Consider the following 24,943-nt stretch of genomic DNA (forward strand, 5'->3'; position numbering starts at 1 on the left):
CAGTCAACTAGCAATGATGAACCTGAGAGCAACACCAGTCGAAAGTAACTTGAGATCACCAGCAGAAATGTTATTTGGTAGACCCATCAGAACCACATTATCAAGTTACTATTTCTCGAGAGATTCTACTACCACTGATTTTCTCTTGAATAGGCAAGACAAGGTGAAGGAAGTGCATTATCGACATGCAAGTTCTAATCTACCACCTCTGCATGTAGGACAGCCAGTGAGAGTTATACATCCAAGATGACACACACTTGGATACCAGCTAAAGCATCCAAAGTCTGTGAGGAACCCAGGTCTTACGAAGTATCAAAGCCGAGCGGAGGAATCTTGAGAAGGAACAGATCACACGTGAGGGAAATTCCATCCACCATCCCCACTCCAAACTTAGGGCTCGAAATTAGCGGTTGCCGGGGTGACGTTGGCAACCAAAACTGCCATCATGGTTGCCCGGATGGCAACTAAGAAAATTCCGTGGTTTTTTTCTCAAAGAGAATAAAAATCTCTTGAATTTTGCAGCAAGCAAAATTGCTTTTCCAGTCCAAAGTTTACAACTTTTGGATCAGGAATATATCTTCCAAGATCACATTGGCACAAAGTTTTAGTTAAAAAAGATCGCCAAATCTAGCACATGAGCCTGCCAATGACTTCTAAGATTGACTGCCTGTCTGTCAAAGTCCTCCCTAAGAACCATAAAGCTTACATTTTGACATATTATAAGTTAATTGTTGCAAGTTGCAAAATGCAATTTACAGGAGGCCTTTTCCGTGGTACTGATTCGTCACCACATTTTCTACTTTTGAAAATATTAAATAGATTAATAACACAACCATACATATCTCAATGTTCCAAAAAGACCTTCCCCTTCTTTACATTGGTCAACAGAGGTTTTTGTCATTTTTGACACTTTAATGTATCAGAATTGTTTAATTCAAATCGTAAAGAATAAAGATAACCCACTCAATTAATTTCTCATAATCAAAATACCCTCAAAACATTTGTAATTTGTTTTCCTATGACGTCGAATTGAAAAGTTCTGTTAAGAGTTTTTTGTCAGAATCCAAGATGGCCGTCAAGGTGGCGGCCAAGGGACAATATTCAAGTTTTCAGTTGATCAAAATAAATTCATTCAGTATACGACTCCAGGATTGAAAAGGTGTAGGTTAGAAAAACTAATCAATATGTTGAAAAGGGTGGTCAAGATAATGACAATATAGTACATTTAAGTCTGTAAAATGCAGTAAAAAAAACAACTCAATTTCTTAATTGTATATTATTATATAGGAAAATTTTCTAGAAAGTTTCAAAACAATTCCTTTATTTTCCTTAGATATATGGTAAATCAAGTATTTTGCACATTTTCATTTCTGGGGGAAACAATTTCAAAATGCACTTTTCTTATTAAGATCTCAGCCGAATTACCTTTTCATCACTTATGAATAATATCAACTTGTAGAAAATTTATTCATCTTTCATATGACACTAATTTTGTGTTCGAAGATAAACCTGATTTAGGAATACAGGCCATAGATTCAAAATACAGATAAAGTGGGGGTAGCTTCGACATATTCCTTTGAGTTGTGTATTGATGTGTAAGAACTTCATCTCTATTACCTGCAGTGCAAGTGTATCTTATAACTGTTTCCAAGAGACTTCATTAAATAAATGTATATATAATGTAACAGAAACACCTTTTTTGCCTTTACATCCTTCTGAATCACATTTCTATTACCATTCACATTACATACTGTACATTAAGGTGTGTTAGTCATACCAACTCAATCGATGCGAGAGGCTGATCCAAGCTATTGTATTATTTGAATGACATACCATTCATCACTTTGCAATCGTTTTCATGGGTGTGACTGCCACACTGAGGTTGCTTTTTGGCATCACTTTAGCGCAAAATCGCTTAATACATTCAGCATATTTTCCTTTTATCTGAAGCAAATGAAGATACTTATGGTGGCATGAAGCCTGCCAATATTCTCGTTGATACATCCTCTTTCATATCGAATGTTGAGATTGTGAATTTATTACTAACATTCATGATAAATCTGATCAATAACAGTGCATGTGCATTTTTTTTACCAAAAACATACAAATTTTGGCCAAAAGTCTTAATTCTTTCAAAAACTATATCAACCGACTTGAAATCGAAGAATAAAGGGATTGTAGTTAATTCTACCAACAAAATAATAGATAATTTCGCATTTAATTAAGGCCTATCTCAATTTTCTGGGTTGAAAATGTGATAATATACATTAGTGTATCCAAGTCTCCGATATGCAGTAAGAAAGCTAAATTTCTGAAAATTGAATTTTCAAGTTTGAGACATTATAAGTTTGCGACTAAAAACGATATCAATTTGGAATTTCGTCCACTTAATAGTTGTATATTAGAAAAGTTTTCTAGAAATGTTTGAGGCGATTCCTTTATTTTCTTTAGCTTTATGGTAGATCATGTATTTCGCAAATTTTCAATTTTTTGGAAAAAATTCTCAAAATTGCACTTTTCTTATCAAAATCACAGCCGAATTAGCTTTTCATCACCCATGAATAGTATCAACTTGTAGAACATTTATTTATCTTTCATATGACACTAATTTTGTGGCAAATGAATGTTTGTGTCGGAATCTATGTACGAAAAACCAAATCCCATGAATATGGCGGCCATTTTGGACGCCATCTTGAATTTGAACCCCATGGGACAATATTTCGTTTTGGGAACATCAAAATTCATTCACTACATATCTTACGGATTACAAAAATGTAGGTTAAAAAAATATATCATTCGGGTGCATGGGAACCCTATCTCTCTCCCCTACTAAATGCCATTTATGCGAATGTTGGTATCACAAAAAGTGTTACACTGTATGTAAAGGATCTGGATAACACAAACAAAGATGTAGAAGATGATTCGCCCTTCCTCTGCCTATCTTGCTCAGGGTTGGGAGCAGGGACTGCATCTAAGCCAAGTGTAGATAAGGAAATGGAAAGCTGACATGCAAGAATTCTGTACTCCCTTGTCACCCTCTTCACATGTTACCATCAGCTCAGCTTGCAATGAAAATCTTTCAATGTGTTACCAATAGAGCCTCAACCCAGGGAATCATTGAAGTATGATGTCTGTATTAATACTGAAGAAAAACAAACACAGACTGACCTTCATGTAAAAAACGAGGAGTGTGTTTCTTGCAAAAAGAAGATATGTGAAATAAACAAGCTGAACATGCTGAAGGCTGATCCCAAAACTCTATCAAGCTCCAATGTAGTCTTGCTAGCAGAAAATGAAAAGCTTTGCAGAGAGTTGAATAGGTCTCAAATGACGACCAAAACCACTCAGGAAGTTCAAAACAATCAGCTCAGAATACTAGAAAGCAAATAAGTAGAACTTAGCCATTCACAATCTATCAATTTGAAATTGGTAGGCGAAATTAGGAATCTCACTCTTGAGGCTCAATATCTGCATGCCAACGTCTAATACAAATGTATCCAATACTCCGACCCACCCTCTCAAATGCAAAGAGTTGAAGAATCCAACGATGATTCCGAAACGAGCCTATCAGAAAGCGATGGACACGATTCGTCAATGACAGCAAACATGGAAGAAACTGAAGACAACATTGCTTATCGAGGATGATTAGAGCAAGCCATGCCAGCCACCAAGGACTTGAGAGACGAAAAATATCAGAAATACATCTCAGAACGAATAGAAGAAGCATACGCTAAAGCAAAGGCTCACGTGAAACTACTGTGGGCAGTCAAACGCATCTTTTTCGATCTTTACTCTCAGTTCTTGCAGAAGAACGTGTACCTCGAAGACGCTGACATCAATCATGAAATCGTGTCCGATCTCACGGAAAGATTAGAGAATGGCATGGAGTTCCGGAAAGCCGTACAGAGAGTGTTAGCCAGCCATGGTTCACAATTCGATGGTTTATTCCAGTATCAAGGTGACGATGACGACAATGATGATGGTGAAGAAGAAACGGAGGGTGAAGATGGAGTCTACAACTAAAGGCACAAACATCAGCTTGTCAAATAATAATAATCCAAGGAAACGCCGTCAACATAAATTACAGTTTGAATTTCATTGTGTTCATATTTTCGGAATGCCATCCAAAGACATGTGTTACAATCCATTAAGTTAAGCGAAGAAATAGAAAAACGAGAACTTCACTTTAATAATAACAATGAACAGTTAACAATTACTTTGTTATTACAACATAATTTGAGAACATAACTTTCATTACCTTTGTATCAAAATCTGCTGTTTATACAATATCTGAACCTATCTATATAGAAATGGAATAAAATAAATGATAAGAATAAAAAATCATCCTTGACTGTATAGTGTTTCATGTTATCACCATCTGTACTGCGGATGAATTAAGTTGATTTAAAGGAGTCATCTACTGGTTTCAATATAATATACTTTTTGCGAGTCAGAGAGCCGGGCAGGTCATGTGAGTTAAAATAAAAAGTATGGAAATATGACGAAACAGTATGAAAAAGTCATAAAGTTTTGATGGGGAAAAGTCTGGAATGAGTAGAACCTGAGATGTCACTATTATCATGATTATAATCACATGTTGGATTACCAATAATTGTTGTAATAAGATGCAGAGAGAGGGTCGGCTTTCTCCTTTCCAATAGGATATCCCAAGTTCAATGACGCGCGTTGGCCGTGCATGGGGTGATCGATTCGTGAACCGCGAGGCACTTGACATATCTGCTGGTAGGCAGAGAAAGATAACTGTTTTAATAGGAAACTGTGAAGAAATCATACGTCTGTTTTGTGCATCGTATCCTATACGTGATGATTGCGCCACGGTGGTGCAATACCGATACGGTGCGATAAGGGTAATTCCCTGGGATGACATCACGGTGCTTGCGTCGCTAACACCATTTCATGGTGACGTCATGCGAGGCACTTGACATATCTACCGGTGTCCGGTAGGCGGAAAAAGATAACCTTTTAAATAGGAAACTGCATAGATGTCTTTTTGTGCATCGTATCATATGCTAAAAATACCCGTGCAACGTCGCTGCATCGTGTGATAAGGTCGACCGAAAGTCACCAATACGTGGCAATGACGCAACGGTGGTGCAATATCGATGGTGCAATAAGGGTAATTCCCTGGGATGACATCATGGTGGTTGCATAACTGTGTCGTAATACCATTTCATGGTGACGTCATGGCTGACCGGAAGTCTGGGTTATTGCCGTCGGGTCATTTGGTCAAAGGCTGAACGGGGTAAAGGTCATGTGGTCAAAGGGCGTGGGTGACCGGACTAAAAGTCATGTGGTCAAAGGCTGACCGGCTAAAGGTCATGTGGTCAAAGGGCGTGGGTGACCGGACTAAAGGTCATGTGGTCAAAGGTCATGACCGGGTCAAAGGTCATGTTGTCAAAGGTCATGACCGGGTCAAAGGTCAAATTGGTATGAGCTCTATACTATAACTATTAGTGCGAAAACTTATAATCTCACCATTACAATAGGGCATCGGTAGGTTAATGATTCCATCCATGCATATTGCTGTCATACTGGTCGATTGTCCATTGGAATACCCTGCGTCACAATTAATAGGCAGTGTCCTGCCGTGATGGAGAACAGGATAGGGAGAGGTGGAATCAGAGTTGGAAATCACCGGTCTGTAACAGTCGGCTGTTCAAATAAGATCAAACAAATAGGAGTCGAAGGCAAAATACTTTAGTCAAATTGTGCATGAAATGCTGAATAAACAGCAAAAGAGTAAAAATAAGCAGGTGTTGTAGGTGGAATAAGGGTCTTCTCTAGTGGACAAAACATTGGATTGATTGTTGAAAGGTTGAAAGATCGAATCTCAGATCGGCGTATGTCTCACCTTTACCCAACAAACGTAATAGAGTAATTTATGTCGTTTATAACGGCCTACCACTATGACTTATTAAGTTAGACTTATTTGCAAATTTGGACTTGTATTTATTCAACCGTGAAATTTAACCAAAAAAATTGTATCGTCTTTTAGAAAGTACCTTTTACAAGCCTTCTAACTATTTTTCATGATGAGAATGTGGAATTAGTTCCAATAAAATGGAATCAAAGTAATGATATTTGGCTTTTGACTTTTGAAAAGTGACATTTTTGCCTTCTGAGAGTGCTCACTGAAGCATGACGTAAAATATGTCCATAACATTTACTCAGAGGATAGCGTATAAAATTACCCACACGCTCATGTAAAATTCATATTCAAAACTCGCATTGGTTCCGTTATTATAGATGCTTGTTAAAGGGGGACTTACTTTTTTTGCTGTGTATATTTTTCCGTCTATTTATCTGTTCTATTGTCTTACCATAACAAAAACGTGGGGTCGGATCCAGAGCTCCGTGTTCGCAGACTGATTTGGTTGGTCCTGGACTTCCAATTGAATATCCATTGTTACACGTAACAAAAACAATTTCACCATGTTTGATAGCTGGGTAGGATGATGTTGCATCTGAGTTTTGAATTATTGGTCTGCTGCACTGAGCTGTTCTTGGTATAAGAGACACGGAAGAACCACATTACGATTGCACATTGGAAAATATATTAATAAGATTTTCATCGTGCTTGTTGAACAATGTTACAGTAGGTATTCGACCAACTGTCAATTGGACCAAGTGGGTGTTGGACCAAAATGGCAATTGGACATACAGGCAACAAAATTAGACGTACATGCTATTGGACGAAATGGCTACTCGAGGAAGTGGCTATAGGACGAAAATGACTATTGAACGAAATTGTATTGGACCAAACTCTATGAAATGACATAGTCATAGGACGAAATTGCAATGGACGTAGAGGCAAGTCATCCCCACGTACACAGACAAATAATACCCCTGATTTTATTTCAAACCAGTACCATAATTATCATTTCACTCCATTATTAAATCTCGTTTTTAATTTGTTACCAAAATGCTCATATTGCCAAAAGTTTGTAGGCAGCATATACCATCTACTTCGAAAAATTGGTCAAGTCATTTTTTTTTTCATTTTTATGTGATTGAAGACCATAACAAGGAACAGCTTCCAACTTGGTGACAAATTTCTAATGGTCACCATGACCATGTGAGGGATCAAAATCGGATCATAAGGTTGAATTTCTGAAAATGCCCCGATTTTGTCGAGTGATACCTCAAATTGTTTGTCTTGTGACACTAAACAAAAACCCATACAAAACAGTATACTCTTGACCTCCCCTTAAAAGGTTTTGCCCGGAAGGTCATAAGGTAAACGAACTTCCATTAAAGGTCAAGTCCACTCAGGAAAATTGTTGATTTGAATCAATAATCAATCAGGCCAAAATTTCATCAAAGTCGGATGCGAAATAAGAAAGTCATGGCATTTTAAACCTTTGGCTTATTTTTTTCAAACCAGTTATATGCACATCTCAGGGATATGCAAATGGGAGTGGTGATGATGTCCATCACTTACTATTTATTTTCTCTTTTTTTGGTATCATGTTTATTGTTTGAATTGTATTCTGTTTGATTTCTTACATAGTTCTTATTTTACGTCCGATTTTGATAAAATTTTCTGTGCTAAGCTTTTTGATTTTTTCTTTTATTCGAAACATTCTTTTGTTGGGGTGGACTTGTCTTTTAAATTAATATGTTAAAAATCTATTTTGTTTCTGCCCCCCTTTTTGCATAGTATTTTTTTTTTTTTTAAGTGTCATCACCAGAGATCCTTATCCAGAAGAGATAAACGGTCGGGCCAAGGTAATGGGGGGGGGGGGGGGATTGAGCTTTTTGGGGTTAATATTGATGAATAAGGGCGATGTGTATTGTTTTATTTTAGGTGTATATGCCCACAGTATACGTGTAACAGGACATAATAAGTTTACAGGATATTTTGGGGGGTTAAAACCAATCTTACATTGTGCAAATATGAAGTTGCTTGATTGCTTGTTATCTGGCCAACTCTACGCTTGATTATTGTGGTTTGTAATATCTGAATTGTTGCAAACACATGATGGATAGGTGTAGTAGCTTACGCAGAGTCAGAAACGTAATGTCAGTCATCAGGAGTCAGATCTTGTCAAATGATTGTTATTATTGTTGTTGGCATGAGGTTTGTCAAACATGTGGCATGAGCATATGTAAGGTTGGTCATCTAGGTGCATCAAAGTATACTCGTTTGATGCTGTTGGCATCGTTTATCTGCGCCATTGCTTATGGTAGACTTAACAATAATCTTGCATTCTCAGTTTACAATCTTCGGCACCAGTCTTTGTAATATCTAGGATTCTTGCCCGGGGGGAGGGGGCACTTCCATTGACGATTGGATACCATGCGTGACCACGGGGTCTTGAAAAGTAACCTAAACACGTATTTCCATATCCTGAAAATGCACCCCTTAACAAGTATTGGAGTGTGAAACCCTTCCCTTAACAAGTATTGGAATCATAAGTATTCCCAGAACTGAGCCCCTAAACAAGTTCAGCGATGTATTTTCCATATTTTGAAAATGCACCCCTTAACAAGTATTGAAAACAAAACGAAACTCGCAAAGTAAAGTAAACACGCCATGATCATGATGATGTTGGGCCTATGACCAAAGCCAAGGGTGAACATGGAGAAAAAAGGGAGATGACTATAGAGAGGGAGAGGGGACATACAGCTACAAGACAGAGAAAGCATGAATGCTCGTAAGCAAGCAACCAGAGGCACGCTAAAAGCGACAGATACAATTGGATAGTATTATCCTGAAATATAATAAACTCCTCAAAAAAGTTTGGAAATCTGACTTTGACCGATAATCCCTCCTCGATATTAGTGAATATTAATATGTGATTGATAAAACAAGATATATAATTTAATACCCTTTAACATGATAGCCTACATGATATGATTATGGTTCACATGGAGGTGCATTGCCCTGAAAAGTGGGGCAAGGTCAAAATTCAAAAGTTGCAAAATGACACAATATTGAAAGTCACTGTTCATTTTTTTCCATGGTGATGAGTGAGTATCTCATCGGTTAATTTTGTTTTAATGCACCTTAAACATAAAAAATGGCATGGAATCAAACACATAACAAACAAACATGCATGGGCATTTCAAACCATGTTATCTCACAGAACCATCACTACATAAACCACAACAAAACATAAACAAGTGGAACGCCTCTGGCAGTCTCGCCTGCATTAGGCGATTCGATATAGCGGCAGTGCTGGCTTTGAAAACAGCTATTACATAATTATTCACAAAAGAATACTATGTCCATAGACCCAACATGACCTTTGACCATGATCATGTGACCTAAGACAAGTGCAAAACAATCATTTATACTTGATTACCCTTATGTCTATGTTTCATGAACTACATGTGTAGATCCATACACTTTCCAAGTTTTGATGCAAATTCAACAAATACCCCAAACATGACCAAAGTTCATTGACCCTAAATTACCTTTGATTTTGGTCATGTGACCAGAAGCAAGCACAAGATATTCAGGGATACATGGTTAATCTTATGGCTCAAGTTTTATGAACTAGATCTATAAAAGTTATGATAATTCCACCAATACCCCCAACATTATCTAATTTCGTTGACCCTAAATGACCTTTGACCTAAATCATGTGACATGAAACTTGCGCAAGATGTTCAGGGATACTTAATTGCTCTTAGGTCTAAGTTTCATGAACTAGATCCATAAAATGTCAAAGTTATGATGACAATTCTACAAATACCCACAACATGGTCAAAGTTCGTTGACCCTAAGTGACCTTTGACCTTGGTCATGTGACCTGAAACTCAGGCAGCATCCTCAGTGATACACTATCAACTTTATGTTCAAGTTCCATGAACTAGGTCTATATACTTTAGAAGTTATGATGACATTTCAAAAACTTAACCTTGGTCAAGATTTCGATATTGATTCCCCAAACATGGTCTAAGTTCATTGACCCTAAATGACCCTTGACCTTAGTCATGTGTCCTGAAACTAAGGCAGTGTGTTCAGTAATACTTGATTACCCTTCTGTCCAAGTTTCATGAACTAGGTCCATATACTTTTTAAGTTATGATGACATTTTAAAACTTTAACCTTTGTTAAGATTTCAATGTTGACGACGCCGCCGTCGCCGCCGCCGCCGCCGCCGCACAGTGGGCCAGAATGAGTTGAAAGTGCGCCAAAATTATATTCCGTGTTAGATTTTTACTTTAACATGTTGTTTTTGGGTAATTTTTGGCGTAGAATCGACTGAACATAATCTAAAGCCGATATGACGTCACCTTGATACAAAATTTGGATTGGCTGCTTAAAACCTATTTGTGAAAAGACAAATTACGCTAAACAATATGTGGTATATAAATTTTGTGTTATGTGCTACTTTATGATTGACCAGAGTGAATGTTGGTTTATGCTTTTCACATGCCTAAAAGGTGTGTATGATATGCCGAAAATAATTATATGGCATCAAAATGATCATTAATTAGATTTATAAAAAAAAACTTTAAAATCTGAAAAATATTAACCGCGCTTAATCAAGCTGTGTTGACTTGTGTAAAACGCAGAGTATATAACACCACGAATGTATCACTATGACGAGGGTTTTTGGCTGAAATTATTCTACAAGTAAGTTTAACTCTAGAAGAGTTGTGGATATAGCCCTTATTTGCGTTAGCAACCTTTATTTTGTTTATTATGCCCGGAATTCATGTCATTTTCATGGAATAGAAGGGGAATTGTCCTCGCCGTGCAAAAGCGAACGGCAATGTACACCCATAGGGTGCGCTACAATGACTGCGCGGTATAAAAATGACCGTTTTTTAACAGGTTTTTGGGGTGTTGTGTCAATTAAAATCGGCTCTAACATGACAACGGGCAAAAACGGGCAGCTAAATTTGGTATCGACTTAAAGCTTAGACATCGGGAAAAATGATGCTTATAGAATGTAGACGGAAATCCACGGAGATCTAAACGTTTCTAATGTAAATGCAAAAAACATGGATTTTCAGCCTATTTCGAGAAATAATCATCCTATAAACCGCCTGAAAAGTGTCTTTTATCTACTTTGAACCCTTTCCTACGAAAAAAGAATATTTCAGGATTATGTTGGAGCCATTTTAGATTCCTACATGAAAAACCTCCTGTGAAATGGCATGTTTTTCAACTAGGTTATCATATACGCGAAATTTCGCAAAATGTCACATTTTACGATTTGAGGTAGGGAATTAACAACCTTTATGCAAATTCCGGAATGAAATATTTTGCTGAAGTATTCTTCAAAACGTTGTCTTTCAGCTAGGCATAACAAAAATTAAAAATCTGAAATTGCCCAAAATGACTTTTGGCGCACTTTTGTTTCGCCCCGGCCCACTGTGCGCCGTCGGAAAAGCGGCGCCTATAGTTTCGCTCTGCTATGCAGGCGAGACAAAAATGAAGAAGCAGGGGTTTGATTTGAGTGGATTTTCATCTCGAGTGACGCAGACAAAATAATAATGTTTGTTATTGACCATTTATGACTATTTCTGCTCGTTTTGCAGCTTTTCAATTCAGACCTCATCCAACACTTTTGAATCCTACTCTTTTCGTGATGGCATGATCATAACAAGCATGGTTCCATTTTAAAGAAAATCAATTGATCTTTTGAATGATATCAAATAAGCATTGTGTAAAATTGGGAGTTGGGAGAAATGAATGGCCAAACTCAGATTCCTAACTTTTTGAGGGGTTTATTGTTCTTAAGAATAAACTTTAAAAAATGCTCCTCTGTCTTTCTTTCAAAGACTAATAAATTGAAATTAAATTGAATTAAATTCTTAAAGTCGGAAACTCGAAAAGAGTTGGTTTTACTTGAAACATCGTGAAGATGGTATGATTTTAAGGGCATGATTTGCTGCAAGGGTGTGTCAAGTCATTTCGAGATATTCCTGCTATACAGAATGTATACTCCATGTATTCGACGTCTATCTCTGTTTATATATTTTATTCTTAAAGGGGAATCCAACCCAAATAAAAACTTGTTTTTATAAGGAAAAGACAAATCAGACAAGTTGATAGGTGAAAGTTTGAACAATATTGGACAAACAACAAGAAAGTTATACATTTTTAAAAGTTGTAAATATTGGTAATCACTATACCCATGGAGACTTCAAATTGGCCGCATATGGGATGGCATAGTGATGTAAGGCAAGGACTACTCTTGGATGTACTCCAATACATACTATGGCTAAAATGTAATTTTTCACAAAAGTTTTATTTTAAGTTATATTTTTCTTTCATGGGGACATAAAACAGTATACTACCTGGGTTATATTTAGATTACTGTCCCCAGGGGAATGGGTACTTAGGAGAAAACCACAAATCCCTGATAATAAAGTACATGGCCTATGGGAAAGTTGTCCTTGCCCCTTGTCATAATTTACTTACCCAGTTGCCAATTTGAAATCTACATATTATTAGTGATCTCAAATATAAAGCAGCTATAACTTTCTTATTGCTTGACCGATTTCTTTCAAACTTTCACCATTCTGTTTAATTTAGTTTCTCCTTCCCAACACAATATTTTATGGCCAAGGCTGGATTCCCCTTTAAATGAGCTTATTTGACCTACTTTTTTTACAAATGGATAAGGGAGACTTTTCAAAAAGAAAAGGACCCACGAAAAATTAGGATTTCTAAGATAATAATTGCTTTGAGTGCATTTTGCCTTCCAATCTATGTTCGTTGACCTTTTGACCTTTCATTGACTTTGCCTTGACCCTTTTATTATCTGGATAAGGACTTCTAAAGATTTACTTATCAAAATTGAAAATAAAAATGTACACACAGCAAAAAATATAAACGAAAAAATTAGCTTTCTTAACATTTAAAGTGTAATTTGCCAGTTCATTGTCCTTTTTGACGTTTCCGATCATAACCTTTTAACGGGAGTTCAAGGGTATATGGTTTTGTACACTTTTTTGTTAAGTATAATACAACAAATGATTTGACGTGTCACTTGGCAAGTCCTTCCGTTCAGATAATTTTATCCTCAATATTTGTTATGAAATGTTATAGAACTGTATGTATTATTTTGAACATGTATTTACACTTTACTTGGATTATATCTTTTGTTTGAACGGAAATAAATAAATAAATATAAATCTAAATCTAAGGGCATTTTGAAATATTGAGCCCATAGACCCCTAACATGGTCAAGATGACCATAAGAAATGTATCACCAAGTTGAAAGTTGTTCAAGGTGATGTCACCAATCACATAAAAGTGAAAAAATCAGACTTGTCTAATTTGTCGAAGTAGCAGGTAAATCATGACACATGCCTGACTTAACGTTATGACTGCACATTCTGATAATGGTCCAGGAACAAATGATTTTGTGGGTCAACCCGCTCTTACTAATTGCAAATTGTTTTTTACCTCAACATGCTCAATGCCTTTCCTTGAACTCCCCAAAATGACATATTGAAAGTCCAGAAAAATCTTAATAGTAAAAAGACATCTAATTTGTATAAATCCTAATGGCTGAATTGTTCTGTTGTTTCTTTTTGATATGTTATCTTTTATTTTTTAATATTCCTTCTTTAACCAAATTTTCAACCGAAGTATATGGGAGAGCGTGTATTTGTTATTTAATACATTTCATTGTGTGCTACAATGGTTATGGTGCCTTTGAACAGTGGAGTACAGATGGGTGGTGGCTCGGGGTGTTCCCCCAATAAAAAAAAGTGGAAAAGAAATAAAAGGAAATATGCAAAGTGAAATATAATTTATTTTCTGAATATTATGTCAAAATCTATCACAACATTTGATATTTTGATTTAAAAAGTTGAAATTTTTTCCTGCTCGCTTCGCTCGCTCACATCCTTTTAATATATTTTATCCGATCTGCCATATCTAGCTTTTTCAAAATTGACTTTAATACACCATTGCCATCGAAAGACATGAAATATTTTCTGCTTGTCCTGTCAAGCACATAGTTAAACTTGGTCAAGGAATTAATAACCCCTTCAAAATAGGATTCATGTTTTTAAGGTACCATGACATAACTCGTTTCACACAAGAAGGATTTGAATAAACACAAGTTCTCCCAATTAATAATGCAAATCTTCTTGCTTGGGTTGACAAAAGTCTTCTTTTCTTACTTATGAAGGAAAATTCAAAGGTAAAATAGTTTTGAATGAAAAACAAAATAATTCAAATGAATAAATAAATTTTGTAAATGAAATTTGAAAATTTGACAGCATAATTCGAAAATCATGGCAAAGAAATGAAAAGGTTAAGAGGAAGTCTGCTGATTAGCAAGAAGTCTGATCATCAAATTTCTAATTTCTGCCATTTTGGCGCAAGCCTCTTTTTAAAACCCCCACAAAAACGCCCCGCGTTTGCTCAAGCATGAACAAAATTGCTTTTTTTAAATGGCATTTCAAAGATAGGATTTCAGAGCATCTATGAATATCAAAATACATATATCATAATTTAAAACAAATTTTGTATAGACTTTTCAAAACTCTCCCGTTCTTTTTTTTATACGCACTGTATAAAGTCAACATATTGTTCGATCCTTTCGCTCGCTCGTGACTTTTTAATGTTTCCCTTTACTCTCCTACTAAATGTATACTAATGTATATAATATCCCCCCATCTTTAACTGAAAAGAAAATAAATGACAAGTCCAGCCCAACATAAGGTATTTTTTTTAATAAAAAGGGAAATATCCAACAAGCAGAACACTGAAAATTTCATCGAAATCGGATGTAAAATAAGAAAGTTATGACATTTTAAAGTTTTGGTTAATTTCAGAAAATAGTTATATAGCACATCCTGATCGGTATGCAAATGTTGAGACTAAAGCCGTCACTCACTCACTATTTCTTTTGTATTTTATCATATGAATTAACAATTAATTTCTCCCTGAACATGTGGAATTAGTATTGTTTGATATTATATGGTTCAAGCAAGTAAAAAAATATGAAGAAATTAAAAAACAAAAATGAAATATTGCATAATTCAAACAATAAAACAATATAAAAATAGTGAGGGGCATCATCGACTGTCTCATTTGAGTTGTACATATCACTATTTTGTGACAAATAAGAAAAACTATAAAATGTCACAATCTTTTATTATTTCACATCCTATTTCATAAGATTTTCAGCGTTTTGCTAGTTTTATTTTTCTCTATTTATTCAAATCAAAATTTTTTCCGGGGTGGACTTGACCTTTAAATATAATTAACAGAGAAAAATATTTGCATCGGTTGCCACCCCCCCCCCCCCCCCCCGGATACAACCCATTCTCACCGTTACAACTTGGAACATTAGGACGGAGTTTTCCATCGTCTTGGCAAATTGTTGTGAATGTCTGTGATTGTGTATTGGAAAAACCAGCATTACACCTCACAATGAGCGATTCGCCTTCGAGAATGGGCGGATCCAACGAAGTAGCATCTGAGTTAGCAAGTATAGGCCGGCTGCATTGGTCTATGAGAAAGGTAAGGAATGTGTTGCAGAATATAATTCATCATTATTGTATCATTTACAAGTGTAAGAGTAGTTATTACAATATAGAATTATATTTGTCATGCATGCCATGGTCAATGGTGAAAAATCCCCACATACGTATACGTGTATGATATACATATGTATATATATATATATGTATATATATATATACATATATATATGAAGAGTTTAAAGAGTTTAGTTGCAAAAGGGGAAAGGTCCACTTAGGACCATTCCTAGAAAAAAAAATTTTTATTCTCACTTATTGCAATATTCTTATGAGAAACTAAACTGTCATGATGTACTACCCTATCATGTGAACATAAAATTGGGCATAAAATAAATTTACCCGACTTCAATTTTTTTCTATATATTAAAAAAAAAACATTATTATTGTGGACCTAACCCCTTTTGCAAATAAACTGAAATGAATCCAATCTCTTTTGATTAAAAAAGAGATTTTTCTTTGCCACTTTTATTCACGTTTTCATTTGAATTTCAAATTGTCTTTGGTATCATCAGAGTGACTAAAAATTTAGAGGTTTAAGAGACAGAAAACAATAAAATTTATGAAAAATGGACTTAACCCCTTTTGACAAATGAGTTCTTCAGAAGAGTTTAGTTGCAAAAGGGGTTAAGTCTACTCAAAGAAAATCATTTTTTTTAATCTCCCATATTGCAATATTCTTATGCGAATCTGAATTTTCATGATACCCTACCATGAGAACATGAAATTGGGTATAAGAGAAATCTATTTGTCTTCATATTTTTAAAGATATTCTTAAAAAGAAATTATGTGTGGACCTAACCCCTTTTGCAACTAAAGTGAGATGGACCTAACCCCTTTTGAAAGAAAAGTGATTTTTCTTTGCCATTTTAGTTCACTTTTTGATAGGAATTTAAACTTTTCTTTGGTATCATCTTATAGAGCTACTAAAAATCTATACAGTAAGACATAAAAATCAAATTTGATGAAAAATGGACCTAACCCCTTTTGCAAGTGAGCTCTTCATATCTATCTATATATATATATATATATATATATATATATATATATATATATATATATATATTAATGAGGCAAAGTGGTAATGCATTGTACTTAGTTCCAACAGTTTATATTAAATTCCAAATAAACTGTTGGAACTAAGTACAATGCATTACCACTTTGCCTCATTAATACCTTCTAAGTCCAACACGCGGAACGTAATATCGTCATATATATATATATATCCTTAGATGTGTAGATGCCGATGATTATGCAAAGTGCTCAATGCTATATTATAGCAAAGCATAATCATACCTGCTGAGCATCTGCTACCGGCGGTTTCATCGGCATATATGCATCTAAGATCCGACCTTTTGTTAAGTGAGTTTCTGTTTCAGAAACTCACTAAACAAAAGGTCGGAACTGATTTCAAAATGCAGGCACCGAACGAGACCAAACCGGAGACCACCGAAGCATCAAATTGACCCGCCACATCACTCAAATAGTCAATAACGTCAGTCTGCCCTGAACATGCTGAAGATCGCCTCAAGTTTGGGCGTGAAACCGCCGTTAGCAGACGTTCGACATGTATGATATATATATATATATACATGTATATATATATATATATATATATATATATATATATATATATATATATATATATATATATATTATAGATATATAGCAATCATCCCCATCCCATTCATCTCCAACCGACAAGGGTTACATTTATACCAAATGAGTCTAAAATGAGTGTCTTACTGTAGCATGACGGCAGGGAAGGGGAGAATATTCCGTGACTACAGACCGATGTTGATTTATACGATAATCCGTTTGAAAATCCTTGGTCACAAGTTACAGTTAAGGAGTGTCCATGACGAATATTAGGGCCTGGTACAGCAGCGTCAGAATGTGGAATAGTGATTCGTCTACAGTTCGCTGGAAAAAAAATCAACGGTTGTCTGAAAGTCACTCTTATCACGATTATGAATCGCAGTAATTGCAAAGATTTAGACTTTTAGTCTTTTAGACCAGGCACATGGCCATAGTGACCAATTTATGAGGCGCCGAATGCACCAATATTATATAGAACAATTATTTGTTATATAATCATTATTTATTAAATAATAACTATTATTTATATATAATTTACATTTTATTTGTAAATAACTACTATTATATAAAATATCATTTCTAATTATTTATATATAATTCCAAGTAATACTTCATTATTTGTAAATAATAATAGTTCGACATTCCATTATTTATAAATAATGATTATTTGTTTTTCATTATTTATAAATAATGATTATTTGTTTTTCATTATTTATAAATAATGATTATTTGTTTTTCATTATTTACAAATAATGATTATTTGTTTTTCATTATTTATAAATAATGATTATTTGTTTTTCATTATTTACAAATAATGATTATTTGTTTTTCATTATTTATAAATAATGATTATTTGTTTTTCATTATTTATAAATAATGATTATTTGTTTTTCATTATTTACAAATAATGATTATTTGTTTTTCATTATTTATAAATAATGATTATTTGTTTTTCATTATATACAAACAATGATTATTTGTTTCTCATTATTTATAAATAATGATTATTTGTTTCTCATTATTTATAAATAATTTGTTGAGTTTTCCATTATTTATAAATAATGATTATTTGTTAAATAATGAAAAAGTCTACTTCATTATTTATGAATAATTTTTTCGAGTGCACCATTATTTTCATTATTTATAAATAATCATTATTTATAAATAATGAAATATCTACTTCATTATTTGTAAATAATAATTTAGTTTCAATATCCCATTATTTATAAATAATCATTATTTATAAACAATTTTTACAGTTTGCCATTATATACAAATAATCATTATTTATATACAAATAACCATTATTTATTAAATAATGCCATTATTTATTAAATAATGGAAAACTCGCTATAACATGCAAAAGTGGGACCGCCCATGATATGAATATTCATGATGCGATTTCCTTTTTCGTGATTTTTCTTCACAAATTTTTGTCCATTTCCTCTTCATAATGACATTTCTTGAAGCAATTTTCTAGGGATATGGTCTGATTGTGATATTCTTCATTTTCTATATAACTTCGTCTTCGTAGAAATATCAAAAAGTGTAATTTTATACGATTTTTCCCACAGTTCACAATCCCCATAGGCGCGCGTGTATCGTAGGGACAACCGGTGAATCGACGGAGTGCTCTTCATCGAAATACTACGTTGGTTGGTCCCCGGAAGTGGCGGGCGGAATTTAGCCCGAATCCTCGATGGAAGTCGATCAAGTGCATATGAGCTGAGAGAGTGAAATATCAGTGTACTTGTACAGGCCCTTCTACTTTTTATAAATATTTCTTGTTGCTTTTTTTGTTAAGTTAATTTTTCCTGGTGTAGAGATAAGTTTCAGTTCTAATGCAGTTCAAATACATTTTGGAGTGTCTGTTTGAGGCGTTTGGGGCGATTTCACCCTGGCCCCAAAATGCTCGCAACGACAATACGGGGGCATGATGACCCCTACATTTTTAAAAACTTATTTTTCTATTGAAAATTATCACAAAATTCACCAAAAGTGTGCACAAAAGCCTTCGTATTTCTCTTTTAAAACTCCAAAAAGTGCCCAAATGACAAGCTTGGTCGCTTCGCTGTGTCGCTTTCAACTTGAGAAAGTTTACGCGTCTGCTTCCCACCCCCCTCTGAAAGAAATTCTGTATACGGCCATGCTCTAAAGAGCCTGGCACATTGATTTATGTATACTTTATTTTCATTATTTTTATCTCATTATCATCATGGCCTTACGCAGAATTTTTTCCGGGGGGGGGGGTGGGGGGAGCAGGACGCGCGTAAACTTTCTCATAAAAATCTTGAAAAAGCGAAGCGACCAAGCTTGTCATTTGAGCTTGGTCGCGTCGCTGTCTCGCTTTCAAGATTTTTTTGAGAAACTTTACGCGCGTCATGCTCCGGCCCCGGCCCCCCTGGAAAAAATTCTGCGTAAGGCCATGTTGATAATGAGATAAAAATAATGAAAATGAAAGTATACATAAATCAATGTGCCATATGCTCTTTTGAGCATGGCCGTTCACAGAATTTCTTTCGGAGGAGGGGGGGGGGGGGAGAAGCAGACGCGTAAACTTTCTCAAGTTGAAAGCGACACAGCGAAGCGACCAAGCTTGTCATTTGGGCACTTTTTGGAGTTTTAAAAGTGAAATACGAAGGCTTTCGTGCACACTTTTGGTGAATTTTGTGATATTTTTCAATAGAAAAATAAGTTTTTAAAAATGTAGGGGTCATCATGCCCCCGTATTGTCGTTGCGAGCATTTTGGGGCCAGCTAGGTGAAATCGCCCCAAACGCCTCAAACAGACACTCCAAAATGTATTTGAAGTGCATTATTAGAACTGAAACTTATCTCTACACCAGGAAAAATTAACTTAACAAAAAAAGCAACAAGAAATATTTATAAAAAGTAGAAGGGCCTGTACAAGTACACTGATATTTCACTCTCTCAGCTCATATGCACTTGATCGACTTCCATCGAGGATTCGGGCTAAATTCCGCCCGCCACTTCCGGGGACCAACCAACGTAGTATTTCGATGAAGAGCACTCCGTCGATTCACCGGTTGTCCCTACGATACACGCGCGCCTATGGGGATTGTGAACTGTGGGAAAAATCGTATAAAATTACACTTTTTGATATTTCTACGAAGACGAAGTTATATAGAAAATGAAGAATATCACAATCAGACCATATCCCTAGAAAATTGCTTCAAGAAATGTCATTATGAAGAGGAAATGGACAAAAATTTGTGAAGAAAAATCACGAAAAAGGAAATCGCATCATGAATATTCATATCATGGGCGGTCCCACATTTGCATGTTATAGCGAGTTTTCCATTATTTAATAAATAATGGCATTATTTAATAAATAATGGTTATTTGTATATAAATAATGATTATTTGTATATAATGGCAAACTGTAAAAATTGTTTATAAATAATGATTATTTATAAATAATGGGATATTGAAACTAAATTATTATTTATAAATAATGAAGTAGATATTTCATTATTTAACAAATAATCTTTATTTATAAATAATGGAAAACTCGAACATTAAATAATGATTATTTATAAATAATGAGAATAATGGTGCACTCGAAAAAATTATTTATAAATAATGAAGTAGACGTTTTCATTATTTAACAAATAATCATTATTTATAAATAATGGAAAACTCAACAAATTATTTATAAATAATGAAAAACAAATAATCATTATTTATGAATAATGAAAAACAAATAATCATTATTTGTAAATAATGAAAAACAAATAATCATTATTTATAAATAATGAAAAACAAATAATCATTATTTGTAAATAATGAAAAACAAATAATCATTATTTATAAATAATGAAAAACAAATAATCATTATTTATAAATAATGAAAAACAAATAATAATTATTTGTAAATAATGAAAAACAAATAATCATTATTTATAAATAATGAAAAACAAATAATCATTATTTATAAATAATGAAAAACAAATAATCATTATTTGTAAATAATGAAAAACAAATAATCATTATTTATAAATAATGAAAAACAAATAATCATTATTTATAAATAATGAAAAACAAATAATCATTATTTATAAATAATGGAATGTCGAACTATTATTATTTACAAATAATGAAGTATTACTTGGAATTATATATAAATAATTAGAAATGATATTTTATATAATAGTAGTTATTTACAAATAAAATGTAAATTATATATAAATAATAGTTATTATTTAATAAATAATGATTATATAACAAATAATTGTTCTATATAATATTGGTACATTCGGCGCCTCATACCAATTCGGACTTTTGTGAGGTGCGAAATTGTCAAAATAAATTGATATACATGAATTTGTATTATGCAATGTTTGGTTTGGGTTTTATTCACCGTATAAATATCACAACAAAATACATAATACAAGATGTTACGATTAAATACATGAATAATTTAGAAGACACGAATGGATCACTAAATTCAGAGCCATTTATATAATGGGTCTGTTCTTCCTAGAGGTCAAATGACGGTTAGCGCTCTATTTTAAGGGATGTGCAATGAATTCATTCTAAGGGGTGCACCACTATATTTTAATTTTTACAGGGTGTGCTCGCATCTTCCACCACTCCCTTGGCCCACGCCTGGCGACTATACCAAAAGTTGTGTGTCTTTATTTATTTATCATGTTTATGACAAAGGATCTGAGAACGATGTAAATATGCCCAATGGATAATTCTACTCATGTTAGCAGAGGCAGTATACAGAATCATATGGCAATCTGCATAATCGAATGTAGGATGCCCCCCCCCCCCCCCACTGCATGTGCAACAAAAAAAGGTTTGACAAGAGTAAGAAAGAAGGGACGACCAAAAGAAAGATATAGGACAAGAGAAAGAAGTAATGAAAGAGCTTGTAAATAAAGTAAAGTAAAGTAAAGTAAGAATAGGAAATACGTTCAGGTCAGTATAAGACTAATAGAAAAGTCCATTAGTGATCCGTGCTCGCATTGGCTACTCAATGTGATGCATAATCATGATGCATAACAAGAATTCATTCCGTATTTTAGATATCCTTTTTCCAATTCTAAATAAAAAAACGACCTGAGGTCGCAGATTATTTTGTATAGCGAACTACGGATTACATACACACATTTTTTTTTTAATGCGTCTTTCTGAGGTCTACATGTAGACAAATTATCAGACCGGGCTCCTGAACATTTGAGTAGTGTGTTGCGTTTTCTTTTTTTTTATTCCTATAAACCATCCTAAAAAATATTATTTCAGGTCAAACTATTCAATATTTCATCTCACGTCTCGCGCTCTCGTTAATTGTCTAGACAAATGTGCATCATTCAAGGTAAAAAATGGTTCTTTAAAATGCGTCTTTCTGAGGTCTACATGTAGACAAATTATCAGACCGGGCTCCTGAACATTTTAGTAGTGTGTTGCGTTTTCTCTTTTTTTAAATTCCTATAAACCGTCCTAAAAATTATCATTTCAGGTCAAGCTATTACATATTTCATCTCACGTCTCACGCTCTCGTTAATTGTCTAGACAAATGTGCATCATTTAAGGTAACAAATGGTTCTTACAATTTGCTCATTTACGTATAATAATTAAAAAAAAACACTGTTTGGTGCTCAAATTATTTATTTAGTGAACTATGTATGTATTCATCATTTTATTAAATATCGCTTAAACCTCTCAGCATTTCAGTGAGATAAGCCCACAAAAAATAACTTCCCGCTGGGAGCTCCAATTATTTATTTAAGAAGTACATCTTCTATAGATGTGTTTCTTTTCCAATATTATCTTACCATAGCATAAAGGAATTGTTGGAATAAAAATTCCGTCACTGCACTTAGATGAAGAGCTCTCTGATCGTCCATTCGAGAAGTCGGTATCGCATGTAACTGTAATGATTTTATCGTGATGAATCAACGTACTGTTTGAAGACGTAGTTGAATTCGGTATACTCGGTTGATCACATGAGGCTACAGTATGTAAGAAAACGCAATCAGAAACCAGAGAAATGAAATATTGATGACAAGAAGGCTGGCGGAAATAAGCCTGCTTTTAGAAATTTGGCTCGGAGTTGGACCACTACATGTATTTTTTTAAATTCAAAATGCATGGTCTCTCTTTCTAGGGACTGAAAATCCCAAATTCATTTCACTCAAAAATATCTTGTGAGGAAAATACAGACGTCATCTTAATTTCTTTGGACAAGGATTTGGATTGGCATGATTAAAGGTAAAGTCTATCCCAGAAAATGATGATTTGAATAAATAGATAAAAGTTCAACAAGCAAAACGCTAAAAATTTCATCAAAATCGGATGTAAAATAAGAAAGTTATGACATTATAAAGTTTCGCTTATTTTTTACAAAACAGTGACATGCAAATAAGACAGTCGATGATGTCCATCACTCGCTATTTATTTGTTTTTTATTGTTTGAATTCTACAATATTTCATTTTTTACAGATTTGACAATAAGGACCAACTTGACTGAACCATATAGTATTAAAACAATGCTAATTCCACATGTTCAGGGTGGAATTAATCTTTTTTTCACTTGACAATGAGGAGGAAATTAGAATATTTCATATTTCATATAATGAAATATAAATGAAATAGTGAGTGGATGACGTAATCAGTCTCCTCATTTGCATACTGACCAGGATGTACAAATAACTGTTTTGTGAAATTATGCAAAACTTTAAAATGTGATAGCTTTCTTATTTTACATCCGATTTTGATGAAATTTTCAGTGTTATGCTTGTTGGATTTTCTCTTTTATTCAATTCAACTAATGGTTGGGGTGGACTTGTCCTTTAAAGAGCATGTTGCCTTTCAGCTCATATCTCGGTGTAAGAGTGGCATGGCTGTACAGGGGCTGTAGAACAGAGGTTGAAAGTGGTGGGGGAGGAGCTAAAAGTGTTGGCTGACCATCCAAAAAAAAATGCTAATCAGGTGGTCATTTATTACGCTTTTGGACACGGTATTAGAAAATGAACATGATTTAAAACGAGTTCACGTCACCTTGATACTTAATTTTGATTGGCTTCTTATAACCTATATGTGAAGTGAAAAATAACGACAATTTTCACTATATAAAGTTGTGTTAGGTGTTACTTTAAGATTGAGCTGATTGAACCTTATTTCATGCTCCTCAGTGTGCATGAAATCCTGAAAATAACATCAACATAAAAAAAAAGGAAAGTTAAAATTCCTATTAAGAAGTTAACAAAAATGACAAAGAAAATTGTGAATCCAATTTTTTCAAAAGGGTATAGGTCCTCTCCAGTTTGTTTGCAAAAGAGGCTAGATCTACAAAGGTTATTTTGTGGGGAAAATATTTTTAATAATGTGAAGACAAGCACATTTCTTTTATACCCAATCCTATGTTTGTATGGGAGTTTTTCATAACAATTTAGTTTTACGCTCACCGTAGCAAAATAAAACCGGTGGTTCGAGGGTTCCTTCCTTGCATACAGCCGACATGCTTTGTGATTCGCCATTTGAATATCCCTCATTGCATGTCACAGTAATCGTTTCTCCATGGTGGATTAAGGGAGTAGGGGACGTCGCGTTTGAAGCTCGAACTGTCGGCCTGTTACACTGTGCTGAAATGTAGGAAAAACAAGGCATTTTTATTGTTCTATGAAATTTGATTTATTTGATTAAATAATTTAGGATACAGCAAGGTATACAGTTGTCTACATTCCAAATATTCCATGCCCAAGCAAGATGAAAATATGGACAAAGACGGCAGATAAAACAACTAACTATTGGGTATTTCTACCAAGTAATCATGTCAAAATTACCTGTGCTGCTTGAAGCAAGATACCTCACTATTTGTAGGTGTTTTT

At 34.3% G+C, this 24,943-nt stretch overlaps 1 protein-coding gene across 1 annotated transcript in view; it reads right to left on the bottom strand.

Moving 5' to 3' along the window:
* Window positions 1–390: 390 nt before the first annotated feature.
* Window positions 391–24,943, bottom strand: part of LOC135154478 (C4b-binding protein alpha chain-like) — a 39,410-nt gene continuing 14,857 nt past the window's right edge. Inside the window, exons 8-14 of the mRNA XM_064100658.1 lie at window positions 24,521–24,697; window positions 22,889–23,065; window positions 17,233–17,409; window positions 15,279–15,458; window positions 6,342–6,518; window positions 5,497–5,673; window positions 391–464 (exon numbers count right to left, since the gene is read on the bottom strand). Of these exons, the coding sequence (XP_063956728.1) occupies window positions 391–464; window positions 5,497–5,673; window positions 6,342–6,518; window positions 15,279–15,458; window positions 17,233–17,409; window positions 22,889–23,065; window positions 24,521–24,697 (1,139 nt within the window). The remainder of the gene's footprint in view (window positions 465–5,496; window positions 5,674–6,341; window positions 6,519–15,278; window positions 15,459–17,232; window positions 17,410–22,888; window positions 23,066–24,520; window positions 24,698–24,943) is intronic.

This window comes from Lytechinus pictus, chromosome 6 (genome assembly GCF_037042905.1).
Source record: "Lytechinus pictus isolate F3 Inbred chromosome 6, Lp3.0, whole genome shotgun sequence".
NCBI lineage: Eukaryota > Metazoa > Echinodermata > Echinoidea > Temnopleuroida > Toxopneustidae > Lytechinus > Lytechinus pictus.